This window comes from Arachis hypogaea, chromosome 9, assembly GCF_003086295.3.
Source record: "Arachis hypogaea cultivar Tifrunner chromosome 9, arahy.Tifrunner.gnm2.J5K5, whole genome shotgun sequence".
Lineage (NCBI taxonomy): Eukaryota > Viridiplantae > Streptophyta > Magnoliopsida > Fabales > Fabaceae > Arachis > Arachis hypogaea.
In genome coordinates this window covers 112,120,503-112,146,815 of record NC_092044.1, presented here as the reverse complement: position 1 = coordinate 112,146,815, position 26,313 = coordinate 112,120,503, and the positions used below count along the sequence as shown (strand labels likewise).

Below are 26,313 nucleotides of genomic sequence, written 5' to 3'. Positions count from 1 at the left end.
TTGTTTTTTTAAAATAACTAATAATTGATATCAGTTACAAATTATAAATTTTAAAATATATTTAAATTAATTTAAATTTTTAATTTATTATTTTAAATTATAATTCACAAAAAATATTTTTTAAATAAATTCCTGAATTTATTAGATTTTTAAAAGAAGTTGAACTCGAGTCTAAAAAGAAAACTTATAAAAAATAATAAATTTAGACTTAAATCATGTATTTATAATATAAATTAGATTCCTCTAAACTAAAATTTGATTAGACTCTACACATTTCTATGTACATTAATAGGTTGAAAGTGATGCATTTGTGTAAATTTAGGGCTTATCAATTTCAAAGAAGAAAATAACTGACAAATATTGCTATTATTCTTATCTTTGAACCGTTTCAATACCATGTAACGTAACGGTGTAAATGAGTGGACCACGATGACCTTAACACCAATCAATAAATACAATTCCAAGTTATTTTCTTCTTTTTTGTTCTTGATTAATAACTAGAAGGACCCCCTCAACAACAGAAGAGGAAAAGTTATACATAACTAGACAATCTATGTAGAAATCTGAACCAAGAGACAAGTAGAGGATGTTAGAAAAGGGAGAATAATCTAAGAGTGAATTATTCAATTAGTATAAAATAATATAATATAAAAATATATTTATAAATATTAAAAATATTATAATAATAAAAACGTAATATTCTATAATAAATATTTAAATATATTAAATAATTTTAATAAATAGTCCGCATCAGAAAAAGTAATACATAACTAGCTTGCACAGAAGAGATGGATGTACTAAACAAAATTCCATTTCCAATATTCTGAGTATAATCACTTTAAAATAGTTTTCTCTAATCAATATTATTTGTGGGAGAAAGTGCAGGCAGCAGGGGCCTCAAATGACTTCAATTGAAGACCAATCTTCAGTTGTTGCAAGGCTACTGCTCTTTCTACTGTTAGCTTTCAATGTTCCACTCACCCATTCCTCATCATTAACAGTAAGTAGTTGCAGCACGCACTGTTACTTCAATAATTTATATCCTTCTACTGTGCATGATGTTAAGTAGTGTGTTGATTTTGCAATGAAGGAGAATGGAGAGTGGAATATGGAGGATGATGTCCCCCTGAAGGTAACATTCTGTGAGGGTGCTACTCACTGGACCGATGCCATACCCATCGGAAATGGCCGTCTTGGGGCCATGATTTGGGGTGACGTTTCATCAGAACTTATTCAGCTCAATGGTTAGTAAACCAACACCCTAAATCATTTTTCTTTCTTTTGATTTCATTTTGGATATTTTTCTTTAGAATGTATGTTTATGAAAGTGAAGAGATTTCGGCTAAACCATGCATAGAAAGCTGATTATAGCCATATCCTAAATTACATATTCAGAAATCAGAAATGCTACTACACATCTACTTAATAATATTTCTTCTTGTTTCATTCTTATTATTCACATCACACATAACTATTTTTTTATAGGAAGGCATTGTCATGATGTTGGTTAGATTAATTGGGGATAAGGAGCAAAAGTCTGCTATAACAGTTGAATGTTTTTGTTGAAAATTATATATGTGAGCTATCAAGCATAAGGTTATGCTGCATCCTGCAGAGGGAAACCAAGCAGCTATCTCTTTCTGATGCATGTTGTTTGCTGAAATGAAGACTTTTGAATTGCTTTACAGAGGACACACTTTGGACTGGGACGCCTGGCAACTATACCGACAGCACTGCTCCGGCAGCACTGGCTGAAGTCCGCAAACTTGTTGATAACAGAAATTACTCTGGAGCTACAGAAGAAGCTCTCAAATTGTCAGGAGGTCCTGGTGCTGTATGTACTATGTTATAGTTAATATAATCCCCACTGCATAATTTGTAAATGATGATTTGTATATTAACCTGGTTTTTAGTGTTGACAAATCAACAACATGATACACAATTATATATAGTCAATGGGGAATTGAGTAGGTGACTATTTTGTTACATATAATTTACATCATTTTATTTAACTAGGATTCTCATATTTTTGAGGTTGTCTACTCCACTCCCTAAATATGTGCTTAGTGGTCATCATTTGGGTTTTTGGAGTTGGAACATGAATTAATGGACGCTTTAACATGCTTGGGAGTCTCTCTAACTGTTATGATTTTTTTCCCGTGAAGATGTACCAACTTCTTGGTGATATCAAGTTAGAGTTTGACGATTCTCATGCTGCATACTCTAATGAGTCTTACTACAGAGAGCTGGATTTGGATACGGCAACAGCAAAAGTAACATACTCTGTGGGTGATGTAGAATATAGTCGAGAACATTTTGCTTCTTATCCAGACCAAGTGATAGTGTCAAGGATTTCTGCAAGCAAGCCAGCATCTTTGTCATTTACAGTATCATTGGACAGCAAATTACAACACAATTTAAGAGTTAGTGGCCAAAATCAGGTAATAATGGAAGGAAGCTGTCCTGGTGAGACAAAAGAGAATTCAAGTGCCAATTCAAAGGGAATTCAGTTTTCCGCTGTTCTTGATGTACATATTAGTGGTGAAAAGGGGACTGTGCATGTTTTGGAAGGTTCAAAATTAAGGATTGAAGGTTCGGATTCTGTTGTTTTGCTTCTGACAGCTTCTTCTTCTTTTGATGGACCATTCACAAAACCTGAAGACTCTAAGAAAGACCCTACTTCAGACTCCCTCAATACAATGAAGTCGGTTAAAAAATTGTCATATGCTAACCTTTATTCACGTCACTTGGATGACTATCAGAACTTATTTCATCGTGTTTCATTGAAACTCTGTAAAAGATCAAATATTTCCTCTCAAACCATTCCAACTTCGGCAAGGGTCAAATCTTTCCAAACAGATGAAGATCCTTCACTTGTGGAGCTTTTGTTTCAATATGGTCGATATCTACTTATTTCAAGCTCACGTCCTGGAACTCAGGTGGCAAATCTACAGGGTATATGGAACAATGAACTTAAGCCTAAATGGGAGTATGTTTTCCTATCTATGTTCATTTCTTTTCCAGGTAGCCTCCCCACCCACCCCCTAAACTAAGGCAAGATAAAAAAGACAGCAAAAAGTGTGCTAATTAGTAATTATCATGAGAGTATGAAAGGATCATTGATTTTTCTTTCATATATATATATATATATAAGTAATTTATCTGCTTCTTCTTTTTTGTCATCCAGTGGTGCTCCTCACTTGAACATTAATCTTCAAATGAACTATTGGCCATCTCTTCCTTGCAACTTACTTGAGTGTCAAGAGCCGCTATTTGATTACATTACCTCTTTGTCAGTCAGTGGAAGTAAAACTGCAAAGGTATCTCCTACTTTCACCTTTTTCCCCAATTGAAGCCAAAAGCAAAAGAAACAATGACTGCTGTAGCATATAGCCATTAGCAGAGCATTTGGTCACCATGTCATGGATTTTAATATTTTATATGTTGTATCCTGAAATCCATTTGATCCTTTATACAGGTGAATTATAAAGCAAATGGTTGGGTTACACATCATGTTTCTGACATATGGGCTAAATCATCCGCATATGCAGGTCCTGCGGTCTGGGCATTATGGCCAATGGGTGGAGCTTGGCTCTGTACCCATCTATGGGAGCATTATACTTATACAATGGACAAAGTTAAGTTGTGGCTTTTGAATAACTTATCCAGGCCTCAATTTAAAGAATCAGCTCAAAGCTGGTCTTGAGAGGAGATGTAAAAGTGGTTTTAGCAATTTTAGATCTTCCCAAGTTGTTGAATTTGCATATCATTTACTATTATAACCTATAGAGCCATTCATTGCATTTTGTATTTGTGGTTTCAGTATGACAAAATAGAAATACTGAAAGGATCATTGACTTTCCTTTCATATTAGGAGTTTCTCAAAAACAAGGCATATCCTTTGTTGGAAGGATGCACTTTATTTTTGTTGGATTGGTTGATTGAAGGCCGTAATGAATTATTAGAAACCAACCCGTCAACTTCACCGGAGCACATGTTCATTGCACCAGATCAAAAGCCTGCCAGTGTGAGCTACTCGACAACCATGGACATGTCAATCATCAAAGAAGTTTTCTCATCAATTGTATCTGCTGCTGAGGTGAAAAAGATCATTTGCTCAAACTTATGCTTATTAGTTACCATGCTAGTTTAATCTTGGAAAATAAGTTCCTCAAATACAGGTTTTGGGGACAAGTAATGATGTTGTTATCAAAAGAGTAAATGAGGCTCAGTCCAAGCTGCCACCAGTTAAAATTGCTAGGGATGGATCTGTTATGGAATGGGTATGCCCTCCATTTTCTGTTATCCATTTTGTCAGAATTTAAAGTGTTAGTAGTTTGGTCACATATTGATTAACTGAATAGTGTATATTTCAAAAGACCTATAAACTCATTGTCATAAAGTTTTGAGTCAAGATATGTTAAAAATGTTCTCTGGTTTCTCACTTAATTCATTAATTTAGATATACTGGACTTTTAACTCCCTTTGATCACTTGAGGCAACACATTTTGCCAGATTTTGCCATGTGGTATTTGTTATTTTGTTCTGATTTAGGGTGATCAAGTCCCACCATTAAGCATTGGCTTTCAACTCCATGCCAAATTTAAGATCTTATTTATCTGACAGGCAGAAGATTTCCAGGATCCTGCAGTGCATCATAGACATCTTTCGCACCTATTTGGCCTGTTTCCGGGGCACACAATAACTCCTGAAAAGACTCCAGACATCTGTATAGCTGCAGATCTCTCACTAATTAAAAGAGGTTTGTTATGCGAACTTCTACTTCTAAATTTGTTTCCAGTAATTAATGGTTAACTTTTCCTTGCAACATGCATGGCTTGTTATTTGTTATGATGGAAAACTATTGAAAGAACTTAATAGTTGTAAGTAAGTTATTCATCATTTTAAAACAGTTATAAATGATGCAGTGTGATAGTTAAGATTATTTTAATGACAGTATAGGAGTTACAAGCCTTATCAGATTAGAGATTGTTATGTTTATGTTACCCTATCTCTCTGGAGTTTTTAATCCTTTAACACTAGAAAACAATTCAACATTGTTGCAGGAGAGGATGGTCCAGGGTGGTCAACAACTTGGAAAGCGGCATTGTGGGCACGTCTTAACAACAGTGAGCACGCATATCGCATGGTAAAGCATTTGATTGTCTTGGTGAACCCTGAACATGAAGTTAGATTTGAAGGAGGACTCTACAGTAACCTGTTCACTGCACATCCCCCTTTCCAAATTGATGCAAACTTTGGGCAAGCACCATCATTTTGGAAGAACTGTATCATATTTGTATTTCCACCATATGAAGGCTTGAACTGAAAACAAAACATTGTGTGTTGCCAGTTTCTCAGCAGCAGTTGCAGAAATGCTTGTTCAGAGCACAATGAAGGACCTTTACTTGCTTCCGGCATTGCCTCGCGACAAATGGCCGAACGGCTGCGTGAAAGGATTGAAAGCACGTGGCGGGATCACAGTGAACATATGCTGGAAAGAAGGTGATCTGCATGAAGTTGGGCTATGGTCAGAAAACCAGAAATCCCAAGTGAGACTACACCATAGAGAAACCATGGTGCTAGCAGAATTATCACCAGGCATAGTTTACTCTTACAATAATCAGTTGAAGTGTGTGAAGACTGAAGACATATTCCATTGCTGAATTGAATCCTTGAAAATCTTTTGGTAGTTCAACCAATTAACCTTGGAATATGTAAATCAATATAATGAATTTACATTACGATGGAGGGTATAAACTATGGTGAAAACTCGGATGCAGTTGACTTCACGTGAAGTTCATAGTTGAGAGCCCGTTAGATGAAAATTTAGTTAAATCAGTCAAGTCATTTAACGACTCTCAGTATCAGTTTCACGTGAAGTCGACTGCACCTGAGTTTCCACCAAACTATAAACTATAAAACCCGTTAATAATGCTACCATTTTTTTAATACAAACGATAAAAAAACATCATTATTTTTTTAGTTCAGCTTCACGTGATTAGACCACTTACGTTGAGTATCAAGATCTTACGGAAGAAACTATAAACCGCAGGCTTTCTCAAATTGAAGTATATTCTTGAGGTAACGTAATGACGTATACGTTCAAACTCGTATATTATATATATCATTGGAAAACTTAAAATCTTTGTTTTCTCAATAAAAATCTTTTACTCTTAAATTCTTAACAAATATTCCTAGCAAAATCTTAATTTTTTTTTTAAAACAAAGAAAGTAACGTGGAGCAACAAATAAACAGGCACATTAACAAAAACAAAGACAAACCCAAACACAAAGGTAATCAATTTCCTGTTATTTTCGACATAGCCATAAACAACTAAAAGGATCAATACCAACTCACTTTTTATAACGTTTTTCTTTGTATGACCGCGACACCTGCTTCTTCCTTAAAATCTTAATTTTTTTTTTGGGTCACATGGATTCTAAAAGAAACTATGTTCATTAGTACTTGATTGAAGTTACTTGCTTGCGGTATTTTGATTCATATTTGAAAATTAAATTTTTTGTTTTTAAAATTGAATAGTATGAGAAAGAGTAGTTCTTAATTTCAACTGCATTACTCCAGCAAACAAAATTAATTGCTTTTACTATGTCATTTAATTTGGATTACTTTACATATATGATACCAACTTAAAAGTTAAGCAAAGTGTCACTACATCACTTTCCTGACACAGTAGTGAACACAATCTACCTATCTATTTTTATTATATAAAAATTGATACTAATTTTTTATACAATAAATTTAAATCATATATTTTTCTTCTAATTATATCACATAAGCAATTTTAACGAGTTGACAAAACTTAAAAATCAACTAATTATCATTTGATAAAATTTTAAAAAAATAAAATAACTTATTTATTATTATTCACTGAAACATAAATATTAATTAAATACAATAATATACATTAAAAATATTATAATAATAGTAATTATAAAAATTTTAATTATTAATATTAAAATTTTACAATGTATACATATTAATAATATATTTATCTTACTCTTTTAAATAAATTTAAATTTTACATATTTTTTTACTAAATGATTATAAAATTAAGTCATAATTTTATATTATATTTTTTATTTTTATTTATTTTTCTAAATTGAAGTAAGTTTAAATTTGACACATCTCTTTATTAAGTATATTTTCAAATATATCATGATATAGTTTGATATTATATTTTTGGTATTTTTCATTCTCGTTCATTTTTTTTAATTTTTTTTTAATTATTTGCAAAGCAAAGAACATTATATGAGAAGACAAAGTATGAGCACTATAATTATATAAAATTATATACAAATTATTAAATAAATATTCTGTAAAATATTTTTAATATAAATAATTTAAATTTAACATTAAATTATATATTATCTAATTAATTTTTAAATAATATAATATTCATTAAATTATACCGTAAAGTATAATTAATTTTGCGTGAATCTGACTCTAGTTGTATTTAAACTAATAGTGGGTGTGACATTTACGATTTGAGTATCTAAAACATTTAACTTTTAACTTTTAAATTTTATAGGCACCCTCAGAGATAATTAAGAAGTAGCAATTAAAACAATAAATGCTAGTGGGCTATTTGGGCATGTGACCCCACAGCAGAAGCCTCAGCATGCTGATATTATTTATGTATGGGGATAATGATCATGGCCGAACTGTTGGATACATATATGGCACAAACTTGGTGAGTTGTTGCCAGTGCCTAAACCTAAACCGGTTGGAAGTTAGAACATCTCATTTTCGTTTCTATTTATTATCTAAGATCTGAATGCAGTACAGTGAAACGCGTTTATAAGTAGATAGATTTCAGCGCTTTCAACAAAACCAAATAAGAAATGGTTTGGTTGGTGAGTTTAACTTTTGATACAATGAATTTAAAATTTAACGCTAGCATTGATTTTATACTTTTGAATATACAGTCCCACATTTCCATTTAAGAAATAAATAAGCTACAAAAAATATCTCCAAACTATTAAATCGTTAATAATTTAGTAAAAAAAAAAATCGTTAATAATTTAATACCTTTCAAAATTGAAACATTTCCAAACTACCTTACCGGTCTTTAAATATATATTCGCAAAAAAAATTTAAAAATTAAATTTTAATGCGAATTTTTTACAAACCTAATTAAAAAGAAAAAATATAGATAGACAATGAAAATATTAAACAATATGAATAATGGATATATCGTATGTTTATTTCACTAGGTGTACGAATGATTATTTTAATATTAAAATTTAGATGATTAATTTAAAGGTGTAGTGTGTTTTTATTTAATTGGTAGTTGTTCATGTTGTTCAAAATAGTCATTGTTTACCTATTATAAATGTTATTAATGATAAAAAATATTTCTAAAAATAAAAAAATATATTTTTAAATAATTATCAAAATATTTTTATAAGATTTCAAATCAAATCTAAAAAGTATTTGTTACTCATAAAACAATGATATTTTTTATTTTTATTAAATTATAAGGGTATTTTAGTAAAAGTAATAATCTGATATATATTTTTTAAAAATAAATTAAATAGTAATGTAAATAATAAATTTTACATAGTATATTATTATTTGTCTATATTTTAAATGTATTAGTACATATGAATTTATCATTGTACCGAAGCAAATATCTATTTAAAATATCATTAAATTTAAAAAGTATCTTTTATAAATGATTTAAAGTGAATTATAAGGTATAAATGTAAGTTTAGGAATTTTTTTTAATAGCATAAAAGAGAAATCGATAAAAATAGGAATCATATTTTGAATAATAATAAAATAATAAAAAATAATTATAAAAAGAATTTATATTCTCTCTGTACCACCCCAACATGTATATAGTAGAGTGCCCATGATTTAATAATTCGGAAAACATTTTTACCTGTATGGTCTGAAAAGAAAAGAAATTGGCTCTTTGATTGTTACTTATTGAGTGACAGATAGTGTGTAAAGAGGGAGATTTTCCTTCTTAAATGCAATATTAGCTTACCGTATCCACCGCCTACTACTGTCCTTGTTGGCTTCTTGTCCATCCCAAAATGCATCCCACCAAATCATTCTCTTTATTTCATTTAGAGGAAGTTTAGATTACAGTATTTTTATTAAAATTTATCAGTATTTAATTAAAAAAATAAATTATTTTATATTATTATATATAATTTTATATTATTAAAAATATTAATAATAATTAATTAATAACTATAAATTATAAAATTTGTTGACTCTTAATAATTAGTAATTTAGTACTCCTCTTTTATTTAAATTTAAATATAAATATCATCAAAATCATATCATATAGTAAATCTTAGTACATCTATCTATCTATGTATACAAAACCATACAGTCTGGATTGTCCCGCAGGTTGCAGCTCCCACCGGACTTATCCTGCACCTTCACGTGCCATTTATTTATTTACTACTACTTCTTCTTCTTCTTCCCACTCCCACAGCCAACAAGATTCTCCTTTCTCTTTACGACTTACGAGGTTGATGTTCTTTTCATCATCATTTCTTGAGTATAATATACTTTACCTTTAATTATTTCATTATAATATTATTACTTACCATAGTGTGCTTAATTGTAACTAATTGTGTTGTTGCATTAGGCATTAGATTCTTTTGTGATTGCATTGTATCATTCCCGCTTCGATGACTTCACTTCAAGTTCCTGCAAGGCTATTGCTGACTCTGCTGTTGTTTCTTTTCTATGCTTCACCTTCTCATTCCACAAAACCAGTAAGTAGCTAAACCGTAACCCCTGCTGCTCTTTCTGAATCTCTGGCTTTTTCTGAATATCTGTTTCTTTTGCAATGGAGGAGAGAGCCCCACAGAAAGAGTGGTGGAGGACAATAAGTGGAATGGAGGAAGAGGATGGTGGTGGTGGTGGTAGCAGGCCATTGAAGGTTACGTTCTCTGAAGCTGCAATCAACTGGACCGATGCCATACCCATCGGAAATGGCCGTCTTGGGGCTATGATTTGGGGTGGTGTTTCATCGGAGCTTCTCCAGTTAAATGGTTAGTCTTAAAGTGTCTTTCTTTTTTAGAAAGTCCAAATCTTGCACACTTTTTGCTGGATCTTATCTTTTCGTGTTCTTTTGGATATTTTCATCAGCTTTTTTTTTCTCCCTCTAGGAAAACAATTATTTTAGGTAAGTTTTATTTTGAATAGACTGGTTATTTAATTCCCAAATATACATTTATGATTTATATTAGTATAATGTATAATATTAATTACTCTAATATGTTCTTTTGTCTAGTTCTTAAAAGATGCATATGGCATTGTGTTAGTCTCCGAATAATGTCACATGATAAATAAACTGTGAGCATGAAAAATAAAAATGAATGATCCAAAAGATGTCAACATGTAGTGTGTGTATATATATCTCAAAATCTTTCATGGACCAAGCTATATCACGTGCATTTTGAAAAGACTAAACTGTTAAATAAGTAGTCAGTTTCTCTTTTATTCATATTTAAATTATTAACATAAAATATTATTTTCACAAAAATCTTAAAACCTTTAAAACGGTATGTATACTGATACAAGCCATTAATTATGACTTAAAAATAATTGATAGAATGCTGTCTCTGGGCAGTTTAGTTTGTTGCTAGAAACTCAACATGGGATAAAAAAAAACAATTAGATTTTGATTCATATTCTTTTGGAGTTTGAAAGTAGATTGCTATCATTTATGTGAGACCATGATGGTTCTTGAATTGCTTTAACAGAGGACACACTTTGGACTGGAATGCCTGGCGATTACACCAACAGCAGTGCTCCAGCAGCATTGGCTAAAGTTCGAAAACTTGTTGATAACAGAAATTACTCTCAAGCTACAGAAGAAGCTGTCAATTTGTCAGGAGAGCCTTCTGCTGTAAGTAATTTGTTACAGTAAATATATCCATCACCAAAATAAGTTTTGACAACCCAGCAGCATGATATGTTATTGCTAAATTGTTAATATATAAGTTACATGCTTTTATTCAACTAGGATTCTCATTTTTCTGAGTTGGTAGAAGCTTTAATATAGTCATTGTTGGTAATCATCTCTAACTGATATGTCTTAATGTGAAGGTATACCAACTTCTTGGTGATATCAAGCTAGAATTTGACGATTCTCATGCTGCATACTCGAATGAGTCTTACTACAGAGAGCTGGATTTGGATACTGCAACAGCAAAAGTAAAATACTCTGTTGGTGATGTTGAATTCAGCAGAGAACATTTTGCTTCTTATCCAGACCAAGTGATAGTGTCAAGGATTTCTGCAAGCAAGCCAGCTTCTTTGTCATTTACAGTGTCTTTGGATAGTAAATTACCTCACAATTTGCAAGTTAGTGGCCAAAATCAGGTAATAATGGAAGGAAGTTGTCCTAGCAGAAGGATACCACCGAATGCAAAGTCACCACCTTCATCGATGGCTAATTCAAGTATTGATCCGAAGGGAATTAAGTTTTCTGCTGTCCTTGATGTACAAATTACTGGTGAGAAGGGGGTTGTGCATGTTTTGGAAGGTCCAAAGCTTAGGATTGAAGGTTCAGATTCTGCTATTTTGCTTCTGACAGCTTCTTCTTCATTTGATGGGCCATTCACTAAGCCTGAAAACTCTAAGAAGAATCCTACTTCAGATTCCCTCAATACAATGAAATCGGTTAAAAAGTTGTCATATGCTAACCTTTATGCACGCCACTTGGATGACTATCAAAATCTATTTCATCGTGTGTCGTTGCAACTCTCAAAAAGCAGCAAGGCTGCTGTGAAGGATAGGAAATTGGCTTCCTCTCAATCTAACATCCCTCAAACCATTCCAACTTCGGCGAGAATCAGCTCTTTTCAAACAGATGAAGATCCTTCATTTGTGGAGCTCTTGTTTCAATATGGTAGGTATATACTAATTTCTAGTTCGCGTGCTGGAACTCAGGTCTCAAACCTACAGGGCATATGGAACAAGAATCTTGAGCCTGCATGGGAGTATGTTTTTCTATCATGTTCATTTCATTTAATACTAATTTCTGTATTAGCAGGAATGCAGTAGAGTTTGTAACTTGTATTCCTTTGTTATCATGCAGCGGTGCGCCTCACTTGAACATTAATCTTCAAATGAACTATTGGCCAACTCTTGCTTGCAATCTACATGAATGTCAAGAGCCATTATTTGATTACATTTCCTCTTTGTCAGTCACTGGTAGTAAAACTGCAAAGGTATTTCCTCCTTCTTCTCTCCTCGGCTCCATTTGAAGCAAACGAAATATAGGTTATTATAGCATATAGCCATTTGCACAGCAATCTAGCCATCATCTCATGGATTTCATATATTGCATCCTGAACACCATTTGATACTGTATACAGGTGAACTATGAAGCAAACGGTTGGGTTGCACATCAAGTTTCTGACATATGGGCTAAATCGTCCCCAGATCGAGGTCTTGCAGTTTGGGCATTATGGCCAATGGGTGGAGCTTGGCTTTGTACCCATCTATGGGAGCATTATACTTATACAATGGACAAAGTAAGTTATGAAGGCACTTGCATTAGTATTTCCTTTCCTTTTTTGGGGTATTCATATCTATAGTAATGAGTGATTTTTGTTTCATATTAGGATTTTCTAAAAAATAAGGCATATCCTTTATTGGAAGGTTGTACTTCGTTTCTGTTGGATTGGTTGATTGAAGGTCCTAATGGATTATTAGAAACCAACCCATCAACTTCACCAGAGCACATGTTCATTGCACCAGATCAAAAGCCTGCCAGTGTGAGCTACTCGACTACTATGGACATATCGATCATCAAAGAAGTTTTCTCTTCAATTGTATCTGCTGCTGAGGTGAAGTTGATCTTGTGCTCAAAGCAACGGTTGTTTCCTGTTATCCTGATTTTATCTTGGTCAATAAGTTCCTCAAATACAGGTTCTGGGAACAAGTAATGATGCTATTATCAAAAGGGTAACTGAGGTTCAGTCCAAGCTTCCACCAACAAAAATTGCTAGTGATGGTTCCATTATGGAATGGGTATGTATGCCCTCCATTCTCTATTGTCCATGGTATCTATTCTTATTTCACTGATCAACAGAGAATAAATAAGGTCTTGCATTCTATGTTGGTTTTAAACAACATGCTAACTTAAGACCTTATTTGTTTTTCAGGCAGAAGATTTCCAAGACCCTGAAATACATCATAGACATGTTTCACATTTATTTGGCCTGTTTCCAGGGCACACAATAACTCCTGACAAAACTCCAGACCTCTGTAAAGCCGCAGATTATACTCTAATTAAAAGAGGTTTGTGTTTTGGTGTGAACATTTAACTTTTTCTTACAATATGCATGCCTGATATTTCTTACAATACTACTATGTTTATGTTTCCTTGTATCTATGACATAAAGCTACAAATTTTTATCCTTGGTACTATAAAATATTGCACTGTGATTCAGGAGAGGAAGGTCCAGGGTGGTCAACAACTTGGAAAGCTGCGTTATGGGCAAGACTTAAGAACAGTGAGCATGCATATCGCATGATAAAGCACTTGATTGTATTGGTGGACCCTTTTCATGAAAGTAATTATGAAGGAGGACTCTACAGTAACCTCTTCACTACACATCCTCCATTCCAGATTGATGCTAACTTTGGGTAAACCACATATTTATGAAAGAGCTCTACCATTTTTCTATCTTGTCAATCTCACTAACACCATATAAAAGCTTGAGCTGAAGTATAACTATATACTTTTCTCATTGATCATAAATAAAACTCTTGCTTTAGAAACCTGTTGAGTGTTGACAAATGGTATGTTTTCAGTTTTTCAACAGCAGTTGCAGAAATGCTTGTTCAGAGCACAATGAAGGACCTTTACTTGCTTCCGGCATTGCCTCGCGACAAATGGCCGAACGGCTGCGTGAAAGGATTGAAAGCACGTGGCGGGATCACAGTGAACATATGCTGGAAAGAAGGTGATCTGCATGAAGTTGGGCTATGGTCAGAAAACCAGAAATCCCAAGTAAGACTACACCATAGAGAAACCATGGTGCTAGCAGAATTATCACCAGGCATAGTTTACTCTTACAATAATCAGTTGAAGTGTGTGAAGACATACTCTCTTTAAGTGATTCATTGAAATCTTTCTTCCAACCTGGTCAATAATTCCACTAAGGAGCTTGCATTCATTTGGTACATCTTGATTCATTTCATTTCATTTTATAATGATTTATAATTGTATTCTTCCTAGAAGAGTGTTATCTTAGCCACGGATCATGTAATTTAACAGTGAAATATTCGATCAATGTATTTGCACAACAGTTGAGGGTATAAAGGCATTTAATAGTATAATACTACCATTTGTTTCAATACCTAAAAAGACCTATATTTTCTTTATTCAGCTACACGTGAATGGACCATTAATGTTATTTACTTATTTTGAGTATCAAGATCTTACAGAGTAAAGCTTAGGAGTTAGGCTTTCCAAATTGTGCAATTGATTAAGCATATGTTTTATTCTGTTGGCCATTGACCAATGAATTTTTAAGCGGATGAATGAGCTAATCACTTGATTAAAAAAGGGTGAATAAAATGAACATCACCCATACTATCTAGAATACCACGTTATGAAACCACTCATTCCAAAAACGTAACCTGACAGGACAATGTAATACTAATGATCATATCTCTAATACTTTCTAAACCTCCATTATACACATTATACGCTTAGGCCATTGGTTCCCTATACTTTCTCATTAAAAAAAGTTGGTTGTATATAATATTTTTTTTTTTTTTTTGGTCATGGTATATAATATTTTTTATTTGTTTAGTATATACGGTCAAACGGACTTTGGACCGAAGCAAATTAGGGTGGTTCTAAGCCCAGCATCCGATTCCAAAAAAATAATGTTATTAAGAGGAAAGGCTAAGCCCAATGTTAACAACCCAAATGTAAAACGACTGCGTTTAAGGAATGCCCGGCTTAACCTACCACAGCCACAGGTGCCATCCCAAAACCCTCGCAAACCCCTCTTCAGTCTTCACGCTTCAGTTGTTGAGTTCTTCATTTCTCAGATTTCGATTTTCATTGGAAGCAAATCAGCAATGGCATGGCGTTCTGGATCTCTCTCTCGCTCACTAATCTCCACAGCTAGGGCTTCCCTCCGCCCATCCGCTCCCCGCCTCCGTCCTCCGCCACTCGCTGCCCCTCGCCTCCACTCCCGCCGCTTCTCTATCCCTGCTTCCAGGTTCCACTTTCAAATTTTCATTTTCCTTTTCCAATCTTTGAAATAAATACATATATATATATATATATATATATATATATATATATATATATATATTGTGATTTGTGAATGTGTGTTTGGGACAGGAACTTGGGGGAATTAGGGTGCATGCAATCACTGTTACCAGTTCATAGCACGATGGCCGTGGCGTGTCTCACATCGCACCTTGCTGTTAGCGCGCGTGCTTGTTGCGATCTCTCCCATGGTACCTTCCGTCGTTCTTGTCAAGATCGCTAGTAAAGTATCTTTGTGAGTCTTGTGCTGGTTCTAGGATACATAAATAAAACCCCCATTCAAAATGTTTTACCTCGTTTTTAACATCATCATTTTTATGCCACTCTTTGAAAACGCTCTTTTTTTTTTATTTCTTTCGTGTGTTTTCCAATTAATTGCCTTAGAGAAGCTCAGATAAGTGTTTAAATTTAGTTAGTCCAGTTTTGACGGAGGTGAATTGGGTAGAAGTGTGTCAAGTCTCTCTCTCTAGCTTGGTTAATGAGAAGGTATTAAGATTCGAATTTATAGGTAGGAATGGAAAAGATGGGTGATGCGCAAAGGACATTGATCATCCAGTGGCGAGAGAAGAATGCTGCATAGTAGGTTCCTTTTTCCCCCCTTTAATCTAAGATTATAAGTTTTAAAGTGTTTTTACTTAAATCCATATACAAGTGAGAGTGGTTGATGACATCTAGAGAGGAAGTAAATGAAGTAGTGAGATATACCCTACATATCCTTCTGGTATTTGTCTTTTTAAATTCCTTGAAATCAGTTTCAAATAAGATTTTCTATGTTTACAATCTGAATCATGGAGGTTTCTCACAATGAAGTCATGTGATGGGACAACTTGGCCATCTATTGTCGATCTATTCTGTGTATAAATTTACTTTAACTAAAAAATAAAATCCTGCCTAAGTCATCCTGGAAACGGCTTTATGTTCAACCCTTTCATCAGTTCTTCTAGTACGACTAATGGGAAACTTCATTCCTTTCACAGGTGATCCTGATTCCTGAGTTGAGGTACTAAATCCCCTTTAATTGTTTTGGTTGAACTTATCACCCAACTTCAATCCATTGGTCTGAAAGATGTGAGGTTTTTGTTACTCCCTGCTTGAAATTCTGCCTGTGAAGGCAATTTGCAAGTTTCAGGCAGCTAGGCATGGTGTGGCGAATAAAGTTACCACCTATCCTTTGATGTAAATAATGATTGGAATTATTGCCTTCTTTTCGTTGAAGTAGTAAAGTACTTCTTTAAGTTGTTACATCCTGGTTCTGGCTTAAGCCAATCTACATTTTAGATGTGGCTACCATGTTGAGTATCCAGAAATCGCTAGTATTTTTATGGTTTCGGGGTAAATGATGCCATGCATGTCCATGTGCGTGATGATATAAATTCTGAATCTTTTCTTTTATTTATATTAACTTGTAAACAAGTGCTATGGAGATGGCTTTGTAAGATTGTATCTGACAACATGTAATCTACTGTACTTCTATTTTCTTATGACCTGCATTGTTGCTGCAGGTACGTGAGAAAGCTATTGGATTTGCATAACTGCCTTCAAGGATATGGCGGATCAATATATTATGAATAGTATTTTCTGGGAAGTGACATTTGTAGGAAGTGAGACCCTAATCCGTTTTGCTATCCTTAATTTTGACTATTTCTGATTCAGTAAGAGGGTAGAAGAACCTCTTTTTTCTTTTCAAATTGCAAATACATTAAAGATTAGACCTTGATTATTTGTGGCTTTTGGTTAAATGTTGTACATGTTTGCTGTTTTCCACTTCTGTTTTTGGGAATAGTAGTTTTTTTTTTCCTTACACAAATGGAGGGATGCATTTTTCTTGCAAGAATTGAAAGGGGGCGACACATATAGTGGGATTAACCAAATTCTAACTAAAGTGGAATTGTGCCGGAGAAATAAGAATAGAGGAAAAGTGTTGAATCATAAATGATCTTAAATTCTATGAGTATGAACTGCTTAAGAGAATGTTTGGTTTCCGCCCACACTTAAGTTTGGCTGTTCAAATTAATTCCTATTTTAGGATAACCAAAATAAAGTTACTTTTAATTTTGCGAATTGAAATTTCACTATTCTTTACACATATTTTTAACATATTCAAACTACGCACAATTAAAAAGTAATTCTTTAAACTTAAATTTTCTAAGAGTAATTCTTCAAAAAGTTAAACGAAGTAATAAGAAGTATATCGTTTGTTTAAGCCGAATCAAACTAAATACAAGTTTCTCCGTTGGATTATTTGGTTGAAAGTAATGTTTTAAACATCGGACTGATTTTTGTGAACTTTTTACACATGAAATTAGTGTAGTAATATATTTTTAATATATTTTTTACACTACGTGGATGGTCAGTCATTCAGAGCCTTAAGTTCAATTGGTTGATAAATATAAAATAATTTTTTACTATTAGCATATATTAATTAAACTATTTAGTTTAGCCATTTACCATTCTTTTTTTCTTAAAAAAATGTTCACTGTAGAAAAAGTTAATTTTTTTTTTTGGTAATTAGAAAAAAAAGGTTAATTTCTATATTCAGCAGTGTATTATACTACTACTACAACCACAAAAGCCCCATTAGGTAAGATGTCTTATATTCATATTTAGATCTCTTTTAACTCCGCAGAATGTTTTTAAGTTTCTTTATCTCTAATCATTAGTCTACTTTCTAACCGATTTGCTCTCTTGACTACAAAAAAAGTTGCATCAGACATTATTTTTTTTAGTAAAGATAGGGAGATTCGAACTCGCAACCTCTTAGATGAGTATGGAGAGACTATGTCATTTGAGTTATAACTCATTGGCTGCATCAAACATTTAACAATCGAAGTAAATTTTTGTTGAATCTAAATAACATTTAAAGAGTGTATCATACCTTAAAAATAAAACAAAAATATGTATAAACCAGACTAGGAACATTCCCCGATTCTTGCCTAATGGTTGCATTTCCATAACCAACTATGGAGAATTTGGCAAAATTTGATCCCATTGTGAGCCATGACTCATCCATCCACACTTCAAGAGGCAATTGTTTGCTTGTTACTTTCATTTATCCTTTCTTTAATTTTCTTCTGTTGCTGCATTTGTCATCAAGCCTGTCACATTTATCTTGTCATTTTCTCTATACAATACTTCTGTACTTGTACCTTAATCTTGTTAGATTTGTTGGATCTCCATTCATTGACAAACCATCTTGTTTGATCAATTTACCTTGGATTCACTCTTGTGAGATAACTATGGGGTAAATCTATATGTATACATCAAATTCATATAATAAAATTTCCACTTCCACCCTAACTTAAAAAGTAAAAACTTGAAATATCTGGCTTTTCTCTCTTGTGGTTATCAAAAAAGACCATGACCATGAGACAGCAGCCAAGGCTATTCCCTTGGATTCAGTGATATGCAAATGCATACTTTAACCTCCAAACTCCAATGTAAACTCCACAAAGCTGGGGTCTAATTGGTTGTTGAAATGTCAGTGTCTATTAGACGAAAAAAGAAAAGAAAAGATGTGAAGAACCAACTTCAAGTTACAAGGGAAGGTGTGAATAATTTTGCCATGTTATGAGTGAGTTTGATGAGGCTAGGCCAAAGTACAAGTGGCTCCATCTAGGACCACTGAATTAGATTAAATAAAACTGAATGAAGTAGTGCAAGTTGCAAGTTGGTCCTTTGATGCATTTTCTGGCAACTGTGCATTCACACATTGGCCACAATAAGTTTGGAAGGGAACACCAAGAAGCCCCAACAAGAAAACACCCACGTAGATGCCCATAGCCAGACAGAAAATACTATTCTAAAATAGGAAGTACCTCATTATCTTGTTTCCAACTTTTTAGCCACCATTATTTTGGAAATAAGCTGGGTACAGTTCCTCCCAACAAAACATCAAATCATAAAGCAATGAAAAGCCAAACACACACTACCCTACATATGCTTAGGCTCACAAGTCAGAACCTACTTTCACTATCAATTGGAATATAAAGGTGGGAAATAATTTAAAAAAAAAAAACACCAATGCAAATTCTTGTAACAGTGGCCAATGTGGATAAACATGAAGACTCCATGTTGGAATCCATCATCATATATATGTACCCTACTCACTACTCAGCAAACAAAATAAAGTATGGCAGATATATAGAAAGATAGATAGATACACATAGATGGGGTAATAGGCACACATGGCAGGCAATTCAAATAAATTTGTGAGATTTGATTTTGACAATGAATGGGGAAGATTTAGTATTGTCAACCTTGTATTTCTATGGCTATTCCTAAGATAGCCAAGAAAGGTTGGTACTTTGTGAGGAGAAAAAAGGAAAAAAAGGAGAAAAAAGATTATAATGGGGAATCCTAAGCTTTGAAAAGATGACATAAGCATTGTTCCCTATAGCACAAAGCATCACTAGGTGGGGTTACTGATTGGGATGACACAAAATTATAGTTTAAAAAAAAAAAGAACCTTTCCAATCTCACTTCCCACTCTCTTCATTTTAGTTTTCTTCTTCTCTTCTCTTACTTTTGATCTAACACCTTCAAAAAGGTATTCTTTAAGCTTCCCCCTTTTCTCAATAATTAAACTTTTCTTTGATCACCACTCACAACAACTTGTATTAGAATTTGGGGATGATGATCAAGGAAGATGAGGCTACTTTGACAACAGCCAAGGAACAACAAGGGGAAGGGATGATGAATGAAGGAAAGAACAATGACGAAAGTGATCATGAGAATAATCCTCAAGAGTGGTTGAACCTGAGTTTAGGAGGCAAATCACTCACAACAGCAGGGGACCCTGATTCATCATCATCACAAACAAGACCAGTCACTGCAACAAAAGTTTTCTCATGCAACTTCTGCATGAGGAAGTTCTATAGCTCGCAAGCATTAGGGGGTCATCAGAACGCGCACAAAAGGGAAAGAGGTGCTGCAAGAAGATATCAGTCTCAGCGGACCATGGCCATGATGGGATTTCCCATGATGAGCACTCCAATGATGCGATCACTCGGTGTTCAGCCTCATTCACTGGTGCAAAAGCCATGCAGAGGTGGTGGAAGTGGAGGAGCCATGGTGGCACCAACCTTTCATGATGCATATGCATCATCAGGGCTTGGAATGGCATGGACACCTTTCATGGCTGAGGAGCCAACTGATCTGGTTTGGCCCGGAAGCTTTCGCTTGGTTCCACAACAACCAGAGCCGCAGCAGGAACCACTCAAGCTTGATTTAGACCTCAGACTGTGACACAGGAGTTTTTGAAGATTGATAACAGGTAGGACCCTTCACCTTCCAAGAATCAAGAGCTTGGATTTGGATGATGGTTGGTACTACTTACTGTGATGGGTAAGGATGTTTTCCTCTGTCTATAACATGTTATAGATATTGTTATATATATATATATATATATATATATATATATATATATATATATATATATATATATATATATATATATATATCTACCTACTATTTTCTACTTCAATGATGCTTGAAATAATCCTCATGTGCAGTGCTCTTTTTGGCGTGTGTCTAACTTATCCAGGAGTTTTTGCTTTGCTAACCTTGGAAACCTGATTTTTTTTTTTGGGTTTTTTTTCTTAGTTCCTGTACTTTCGAGAATCACATCGTATTTCACTGACAAAATGTTGTGGCCAAGGCTATCTATGTACTTTCAAGTTGAAGTTCCACCAATACACGTGAAGTTTCAACTCTTAATAATTGTATTAAGGTTGGTTTTAATTGAAATTTGACGAATCCAGATTTACAAGCAATTGAAAAATTAAAACGCAAAAAAAAAAGAAGCTTTCTAGGCAGGCGTGTCAACATCAAGATTAAATCATATTAATACAAGTGTAAAAATTGTAATACTGACCTTTCGGTTTCGGACCCAAAAAATAATTATCTAAAACATGAACATTTATTGGCGTGTCAACATCGGGATTAACATAATAATACAACAAAATGATAGTTATTGACTTATTTCTATTCAGAATTTAACGATGCATTCTTAAAATATGTTTTCTTTAACGCACGAATTAAGCAATGACCAGTGCCCAAAAAAAAATATCGAAGCAAAGATAACACTTGTCCATACTTAAATAATAGAATCAATTCCTAATTGTTAGGCAGACTGACAAATTGGTGAAATATTAGAATTGAGATTAAGTGTACCTAATTGAACTAAAAAACTAACTGGGAATGAAAATTGTCACAAACTTATAAACTATCTAATAACCAAATTCTATGGAGATGTAAAGCTGGTAATATTAGTGATATCTACAAGATGAATTTCTTCTTTGTTTCTTTTCTATTTTTTGAACGAGAGGATTGAAACATGAAGGCAGGAAAGGGAAATGTTTCTTGCATGATAATGAATGCTAAAGTTGTATAGAAGAATGTTTCACGAGGTTGTGTTCCAAGACGAAAAAGTACTTTCAAACTATTGACGCATTTGAGCAAATCCTTGTTCTCAAATGACTATTATGCGAGTATATGCTGAGTTCCAACTTCCAAGCATTTTCTCTTTTTGCCATCTTTAATTATTCTATTCTATAATAAATTTTATAAGCACAGAGCATGATAAGTACGCATCTTGACTTGATATTACCTCATGACGCAAGTAATAGTTTCAATAGCCATGCCAGAAGTTTGAATAAAAATATGAACAAGAATTGATTATAATCCCTTTACATTATAGGGAATTTACAGCCATATAACTTAAGAGGAAATAACAAGCTTTTGAGCCCTATGCATGATGATGGGGAGCCTCTGGCTGATTATGCTTGGATCATTATATGTAGCGGCATCAAAAGGGTATCCTTTCTGCATGAACCAATCAATTAGAGAGGCGTTAAACATCAAATTACAACCATTCTTGTAGATGACAGCTAAGACAAAGAAACTGCAGGAGAAATAAGAGCCCTATAAGAATAAAAACAAAAACAAAGAAAAACTATCAGTCCAAAGTCTAAAGTAATAATAGTATAATACAATGAGTTTATCACTACTGCCAGTCATCTAGCTGGCTGTCAACGTCAACAGACTTGAACATTCCCAAAATTTTCGGTTAGACAGATTATAAAGCAAAGAATTAGGAATAACAGAGATTTGAGAACTCAGATGTTTCTGTGTGTTTAATAACAAAACAGACATAATTGAAAATATTAGGTAGAGATGCATGAAAAGGAGCCCATGGTTCTTCAATCTGTCCAAATGAGTAGGAATTGTATAGAGACATAAACGGGAAAAGAAGACAATGCTTCGGTGGGACCTATTTTTTGTGATTTTACGGTTTTATGTTTGGGTGGGACCTGCAGTTTTGCCACATAAAGGAGAAAATGACGAAATAATTGGTTGACATCAATTCTACTTCTATTATTTGCAACTTTGCACAACTAATACATAATCATTTCTTATCTTTTGGATCAAACCGAACAACATGAAAGGAAGTAATGAACAAATAATTATTAAGCAGAATTTTAGAAATAAAAATTAAGGTGTTCTACAAATCTCTCCTAAATTAACTATTTTCTCTGACAATGTCTTTTTACTATTCCTGTTGCTTAAGATTGATATGCGAATTCTAGATATTGAGACAGACAGAAATTGCTTCAGTAATGCTAATCCAGAAACTACAATAGCATCTAATTCATCCATGATGGAATTTGCTTCTAAAAATTCCTAAAATCATTACCATAGATCATCTCAGCATAGCGAGCACTAGACAAGCACTCAATCCGCAAACAGATGCTGTCTCAAGTGTCAAATGGAAGGAAACTATTTTTGGAAATACTGTAAGGAACAAGATGCACATGGATATTGGACATTACACACTTACAGCAGACAAAGCTTCAAATGTAGATTCTCTCCAGCAAGTCTCCCGAAGTATAATGGGATTTGTGCTTCCACCAAATACACAATGCATGCGAGTTTCCCTCAGTCGAATGAGCACTCCATCAACTCTAAGCTGAAAAGTACCAGATCAATCAATAAAAAATGAGTTTCAAGAGCCTCTATAAAGCAAGTAAATGTGCTGTCTAGAAGATCCAAGATCGTCAACAGAACTGATGATCCTTAGTGAAATCTTCGGCATGTTATACGATTGCAAGGTAAGAAAATTGTTAACGTAGTAAACGAAGAGAGTTGCTAACCCAGAATCGCAGGAGAAGAAACCAAGAACTTGGCATTACTCTCTACAAAACAAAAAATGGATGCCACTAGTCATTGGCAGTCATATTTAATTTTCATACAAACAAGGAAAACCCCCATCAGTAAAGGGGGAAAAGTTATTACCACTTTTACAGTAAGAAGTGATACTCCATTGTCAGCAAGTTCATCCTCATATAGGACTACCTGTCCACGATGAGAACTTATTTGTCATGAAAAGCAAATGCTATAAAAGAAGAGAATGTGGGCAATTTATTACTACAAATGAAAAACTCAGATAAAGTATACATTAACACTTTGGATTTGGAATATTATAAATATATAGCAGACTAACTAAACTATTTTACTCTCTATGCAGATTAGGTGATTAACAAGTCAAAATAGTCAGATCAACAGCAACTACATGTTATTTCTATTTCTTGATTTCACGTGAGCACAATTTTCTTAAACAATGCAGAAGAGAAATCCCAAGGCCCATAAAAAAATTCGTATACAAAAACTGTTCTGAATACAGACTAGCGAGGTGATTAGTTAAGGTAGTTTTACTCACCTCATCATAAAACAATATAGGCTCTTTGGATGCCAATGCAACCAAATCAATTTGTTCCTTGCAGTCTTGCCAAAGGATATTGCTTGTTTTCTCAGAAGTTTCTTTTGCATTCTGCCATACAAAAATTGAATATCTTCTATCACTATGTAGCTGTAGTTATCAATAAATTATTGAAAGCAGTTAGATCACACATTACAAAAATCATGTTGTTTGAACAAATGACTCAAAACGAAAAAGAAATGCAGTCAAGTTGGTAGATTCAGTCCATAAAGAAGAAGAACGTATAAATGCATACCATATCTTTATCATTCTCAACTGTGCAACTTCCACAATAAGGTGTTGTAAAAGTATAGTCATAATCTAGTATTACTTGCTGAGAAGGCTTGCTGCACATTTTCCCCAAAGAGAATGTGAGACTTACAACATAAATACCTCGTGCAAAAAAAGCTATCACGATGATAATGGCATGGTGGTAAGAAAACATTCATATCCAATCCAATAAGAGTAAATGCCGCAATCAAATACTAAGCAGTTTCATGATGTATCTAATAACAAAGGAATTTTGATTTTTGAGCTACGGTAGAAAACATGGTAGTGCATTATTTCATCCATTACCTTCTAAACTTCCACTTAGCCGCTGCAGGAACTTCAACTGGTGGCAAGGCTTCCTGCTTCCAACCACAAAGAGCATCAAACGCATTAAAATGAATTTTGGTGCCACTGCTCAAGTGCTTCAGAATCAACGTGTTCTCCCCAAAAACCATTTCCGGTAAATGATTAGTATCAAGTTTATGTTCCCACCTGCGACACATGATCCATCATCATTACAAAACAAAGCAAAGGAATCAAAGGCTCAAATATCCAATTAAGAATAATATACGCAATTAAAGGGTCACATTTTTCTCACATCGCCATGAAAATGTGGAAACATCCTAAAAAGTTGCAAAGTTAGGGTTAACTGAGAATACGAAAAATTACTGACTCTTGGATAGCTGCGGAGTTGAGAATGGAGTGTGTGCGAGACTCGATCAGCCATCCATGGATGCGAACACCGCGATTGCCGCCATCAGCGAAGAGCTCAGCGCCGGCGGCTTTCAAGTCTTTGTCGTCAATCTCCACTGCCATCTTCGCCTGCTTTGCGTTTCGAGCTTCAGTTCAGTTCACATTTCACTGACTCAGTGATTTGAGAGTTGGGTCCGAAACGAAGCCTGGTTTCGGATCCAATCATTGGACATGGATCAGGCTTTTGGCCCATTTAGCTTCACCACAGGCCTCATTTAAGATTAAAAGGTCAACAAAATCCAAAAATAAAGCTTAAATGGTCGACCAAAATGTTCCAAAATTTTTTAGAAATGTTAACGCATACTTTTTTAGGGAATTATATGCCATAAACTTTTTCTTTTAAACTATTCCTAAATATGCTAGTTAAGGCACGTGTTAGGGGATTTGTCTAAAACGAGCTTAACAATTATGTGCTTATTGAACGAGCCTAACTTATATAGGTTATTAGATCTTATTAGATAAAAATCAACGGTTAATATAAAAGAAGAGTATTGATGGACTCTAATAAATATAGAATATCCTAGTACATAAATAAATACTTTAAATAATAATACTTTAATACACAATATTTTAAACGGCAACATAATCTTTTATTCTTAAATAATTAAATATAAAATATATGAGTATTTTTTTATTTATTAAAATTAATTATTATGCAAATTTTTTTTATAATATTTAAAAATTATTATAAAATAATATTTTAAACTGTAACTAACATAAAAATATAAAATAATTAAAATTTTATTTTATATTACTCACAAATAATTAGATTATTATATTTAAAATTTATTAACTAACTATGTTTATTAAAGATATTATATAATATAATTTTTTATAAAAATATTTTAAAAATATAATTTATTCAAAATATTATATATAATACATGAAAATATTAACTTTTTTATTTTTTTAATTTTTTAAAAAAAATAAAATAAATAATATAATTTTAAATACATACCTAAATAAAAAAATTAATCTTTAACTTTTTAAATAAATTTTACTTTTATAAATATTTTTAAAAAAATTATATGATATAATAATATATTTACAAAGTAATTAGTTAATAAATTTTAAATATAACAATCTAATTATTTGTCAAATAATATAAAATAAATTTTAATTATTTTATATTTTTATATTGTAGTTTAAAATATTATTTTAATATTACAAAAATATTTGCATAATAATTAATCTTAATTAATAAAAAATTTATATTTTTTGTATTTATTTAATTTATAC

At 33.2% G+C, this 26,313-nt stretch overlaps 5 protein-coding genes across 23 annotated transcripts; 4 read left to right on the top strand and 1 right to left on the bottom strand.

Annotated features, from left to right (window-relative positions):
* The first annotated feature begins 422 nt into the window (after positions 1-422).
* LOC112711944 (alpha-L-fucosidase 2) lies at positions 423-5,985 on the top strand. Of its 7 annotated transcripts, none has more exons than XM_025764691.3 (11): positions 423-1,000; positions 1,091-1,244; positions 1,689-1,834; positions 2,166-2,989; positions 3,188-3,320; positions 3,479-3,637; positions 3,875-4,099; positions 4,182-4,283; positions 4,627-4,762; positions 5,067-5,262; positions 5,354-5,985. In XM_025764691.3, exons 1-11 carry the CDS (start codon positions 902-904, stop codon positions 5,664-5,666), a joined length of 2,487 nt encoding a protein of 828 aa, XP_025620476.1. In that variant the 5' UTR covers positions 423-901; the 3' UTR covers positions 5,667-5,985. The 7 variants fall into 7 exon arrangements, with proteins under 7 accessions (XP_025620476.1, XP_025620478.1, XP_025620475.1 ...); XM_025764693.3 differs by having other exon boundaries at positions 767-1,000; positions 1,689-1,823; XM_025764690.3 differs by having other exon boundaries at positions 787-1,000; positions 1,070-1,244.
* A 3,342-nt stretch (positions 5,986-9,327) lies between these two features.
* Positions 9,328-14,365, top strand: LOC112711943 (alpha-L-fucosidase 2). Of its 2 annotated transcripts, none has more exons than XM_025764688.3 (12): positions 9,328-9,512; positions 9,633-9,762; positions 9,843-10,041; positions 10,756-10,901; positions 11,102-11,997; positions 12,096-12,228; positions 12,376-12,534; positions 12,625-12,849; positions 12,932-13,033; positions 13,168-13,303; positions 13,456-13,651; positions 13,820-14,365. In XM_025764688.3, the coding sequence occupies exons 2-12, from the start codon at positions 9,676-9,678 to the stop codon at positions 14,121-14,123; spliced, it is 2,583 nt and encodes an 860-aa protein (XP_025620473.1). In that variant the 5' UTR covers positions 9,328-9,512; positions 9,633-9,675; the 3' UTR covers positions 14,124-14,365. The 2 variants fall into 2 exon arrangements, with proteins under 2 accessions (XP_025620473.1, XP_025620474.1); XM_025764689.3 differs by having other exon boundaries at positions 9,352-9,512; positions 9,846-10,041.
* A 522-nt stretch (positions 14,366-14,887) lies between these two features.
* Positions 14,888-17,060, top strand: LOC112711945 (uncharacterized). Of its 10 annotated transcripts, none has more exons than XR_003157637.3 (5): positions 14,888-15,243; positions 15,369-15,487; positions 15,805-15,875; positions 16,274-16,296; positions 16,799-17,060. XR_003157637.3 is itself a non-coding variant. In XM_025764699.3 (4 exons), the coding sequence occupies exons 1-3, from the start codon at positions 14,903-14,905 to the stop codon at positions 16,288-16,290; spliced, it is 477 nt and encodes a 158-aa protein (XP_025620484.1). In that variant the 5' UTR covers positions 14,888-14,902; the 3' UTR covers positions 16,291-16,296; positions 16,799-17,060. The 10 variants fall into 10 exon arrangements, 5 of the variants coding, with proteins under 5 accessions (XP_025620484.1, XP_025620483.1, XP_025620481.1 ...); XR_003157635.3 differs by having other exon boundaries at positions 15,369-15,531; XR_011866094.1 differs by lacking the exon at positions 15,805-15,875 and having other exon boundaries at positions 16,274-16,472.
* A 2,432-nt stretch (positions 17,061-19,492) lies between these two features.
* LOC112711941 (zinc finger protein 7) lies at positions 19,493-21,041 on the top strand. Of its 2 annotated transcripts, none has more exons than XM_072203894.1 (2): positions 19,493-20,639; positions 20,898-21,041. In XM_072203894.1, exon 1 carries the CDS (start codon positions 19,926-19,928, stop codon positions 20,538-20,540), a length of 615 nt encoding a protein of 204 aa, XP_072059995.1. In that variant the 5' UTR covers positions 19,493-19,925; the 3' UTR covers positions 20,541-20,639; positions 20,898-21,041. The 2 variants fall into 2 exon arrangements, with proteins under 2 accessions (XP_072059995.1, XP_072059994.1); XM_072203893.1 differs by having other exon boundaries at positions 20,807-21,041.
* Positions 21,042-21,873: 832 nt separating this feature from the next.
* On the bottom strand, positions 21,874-25,340 carry LOC112711940 (TIP41-like protein). 2 transcript variants are annotated; one of them, XM_025764686.3, is made up of 8 exons: positions 24,995-25,340; positions 24,628-24,813; positions 24,308-24,398; positions 24,013-24,123; positions 23,589-23,648; positions 23,447-23,488; positions 23,134-23,262; positions 21,874-22,118 (listed from the first exon to the last, which is right to left on the bottom strand). In XM_025764686.3, exons 1-8 carry the CDS (start codon positions 25,135-25,137, stop codon positions 22,014-22,016), a joined length of 867 nt encoding a protein of 288 aa, XP_025620471.1. In that variant the 5' UTR covers positions 25,138-25,340; the 3' UTR covers positions 21,874-22,013. The 2 variants fall into 2 exon arrangements, with proteins under 2 accessions (XP_025620471.1, XP_025620470.1); XM_025764685.3 differs by having other exon boundaries at positions 24,013-24,162; positions 24,995-25,207.
* Positions 25,341-26,313: the final 973 nt, after the last annotated feature.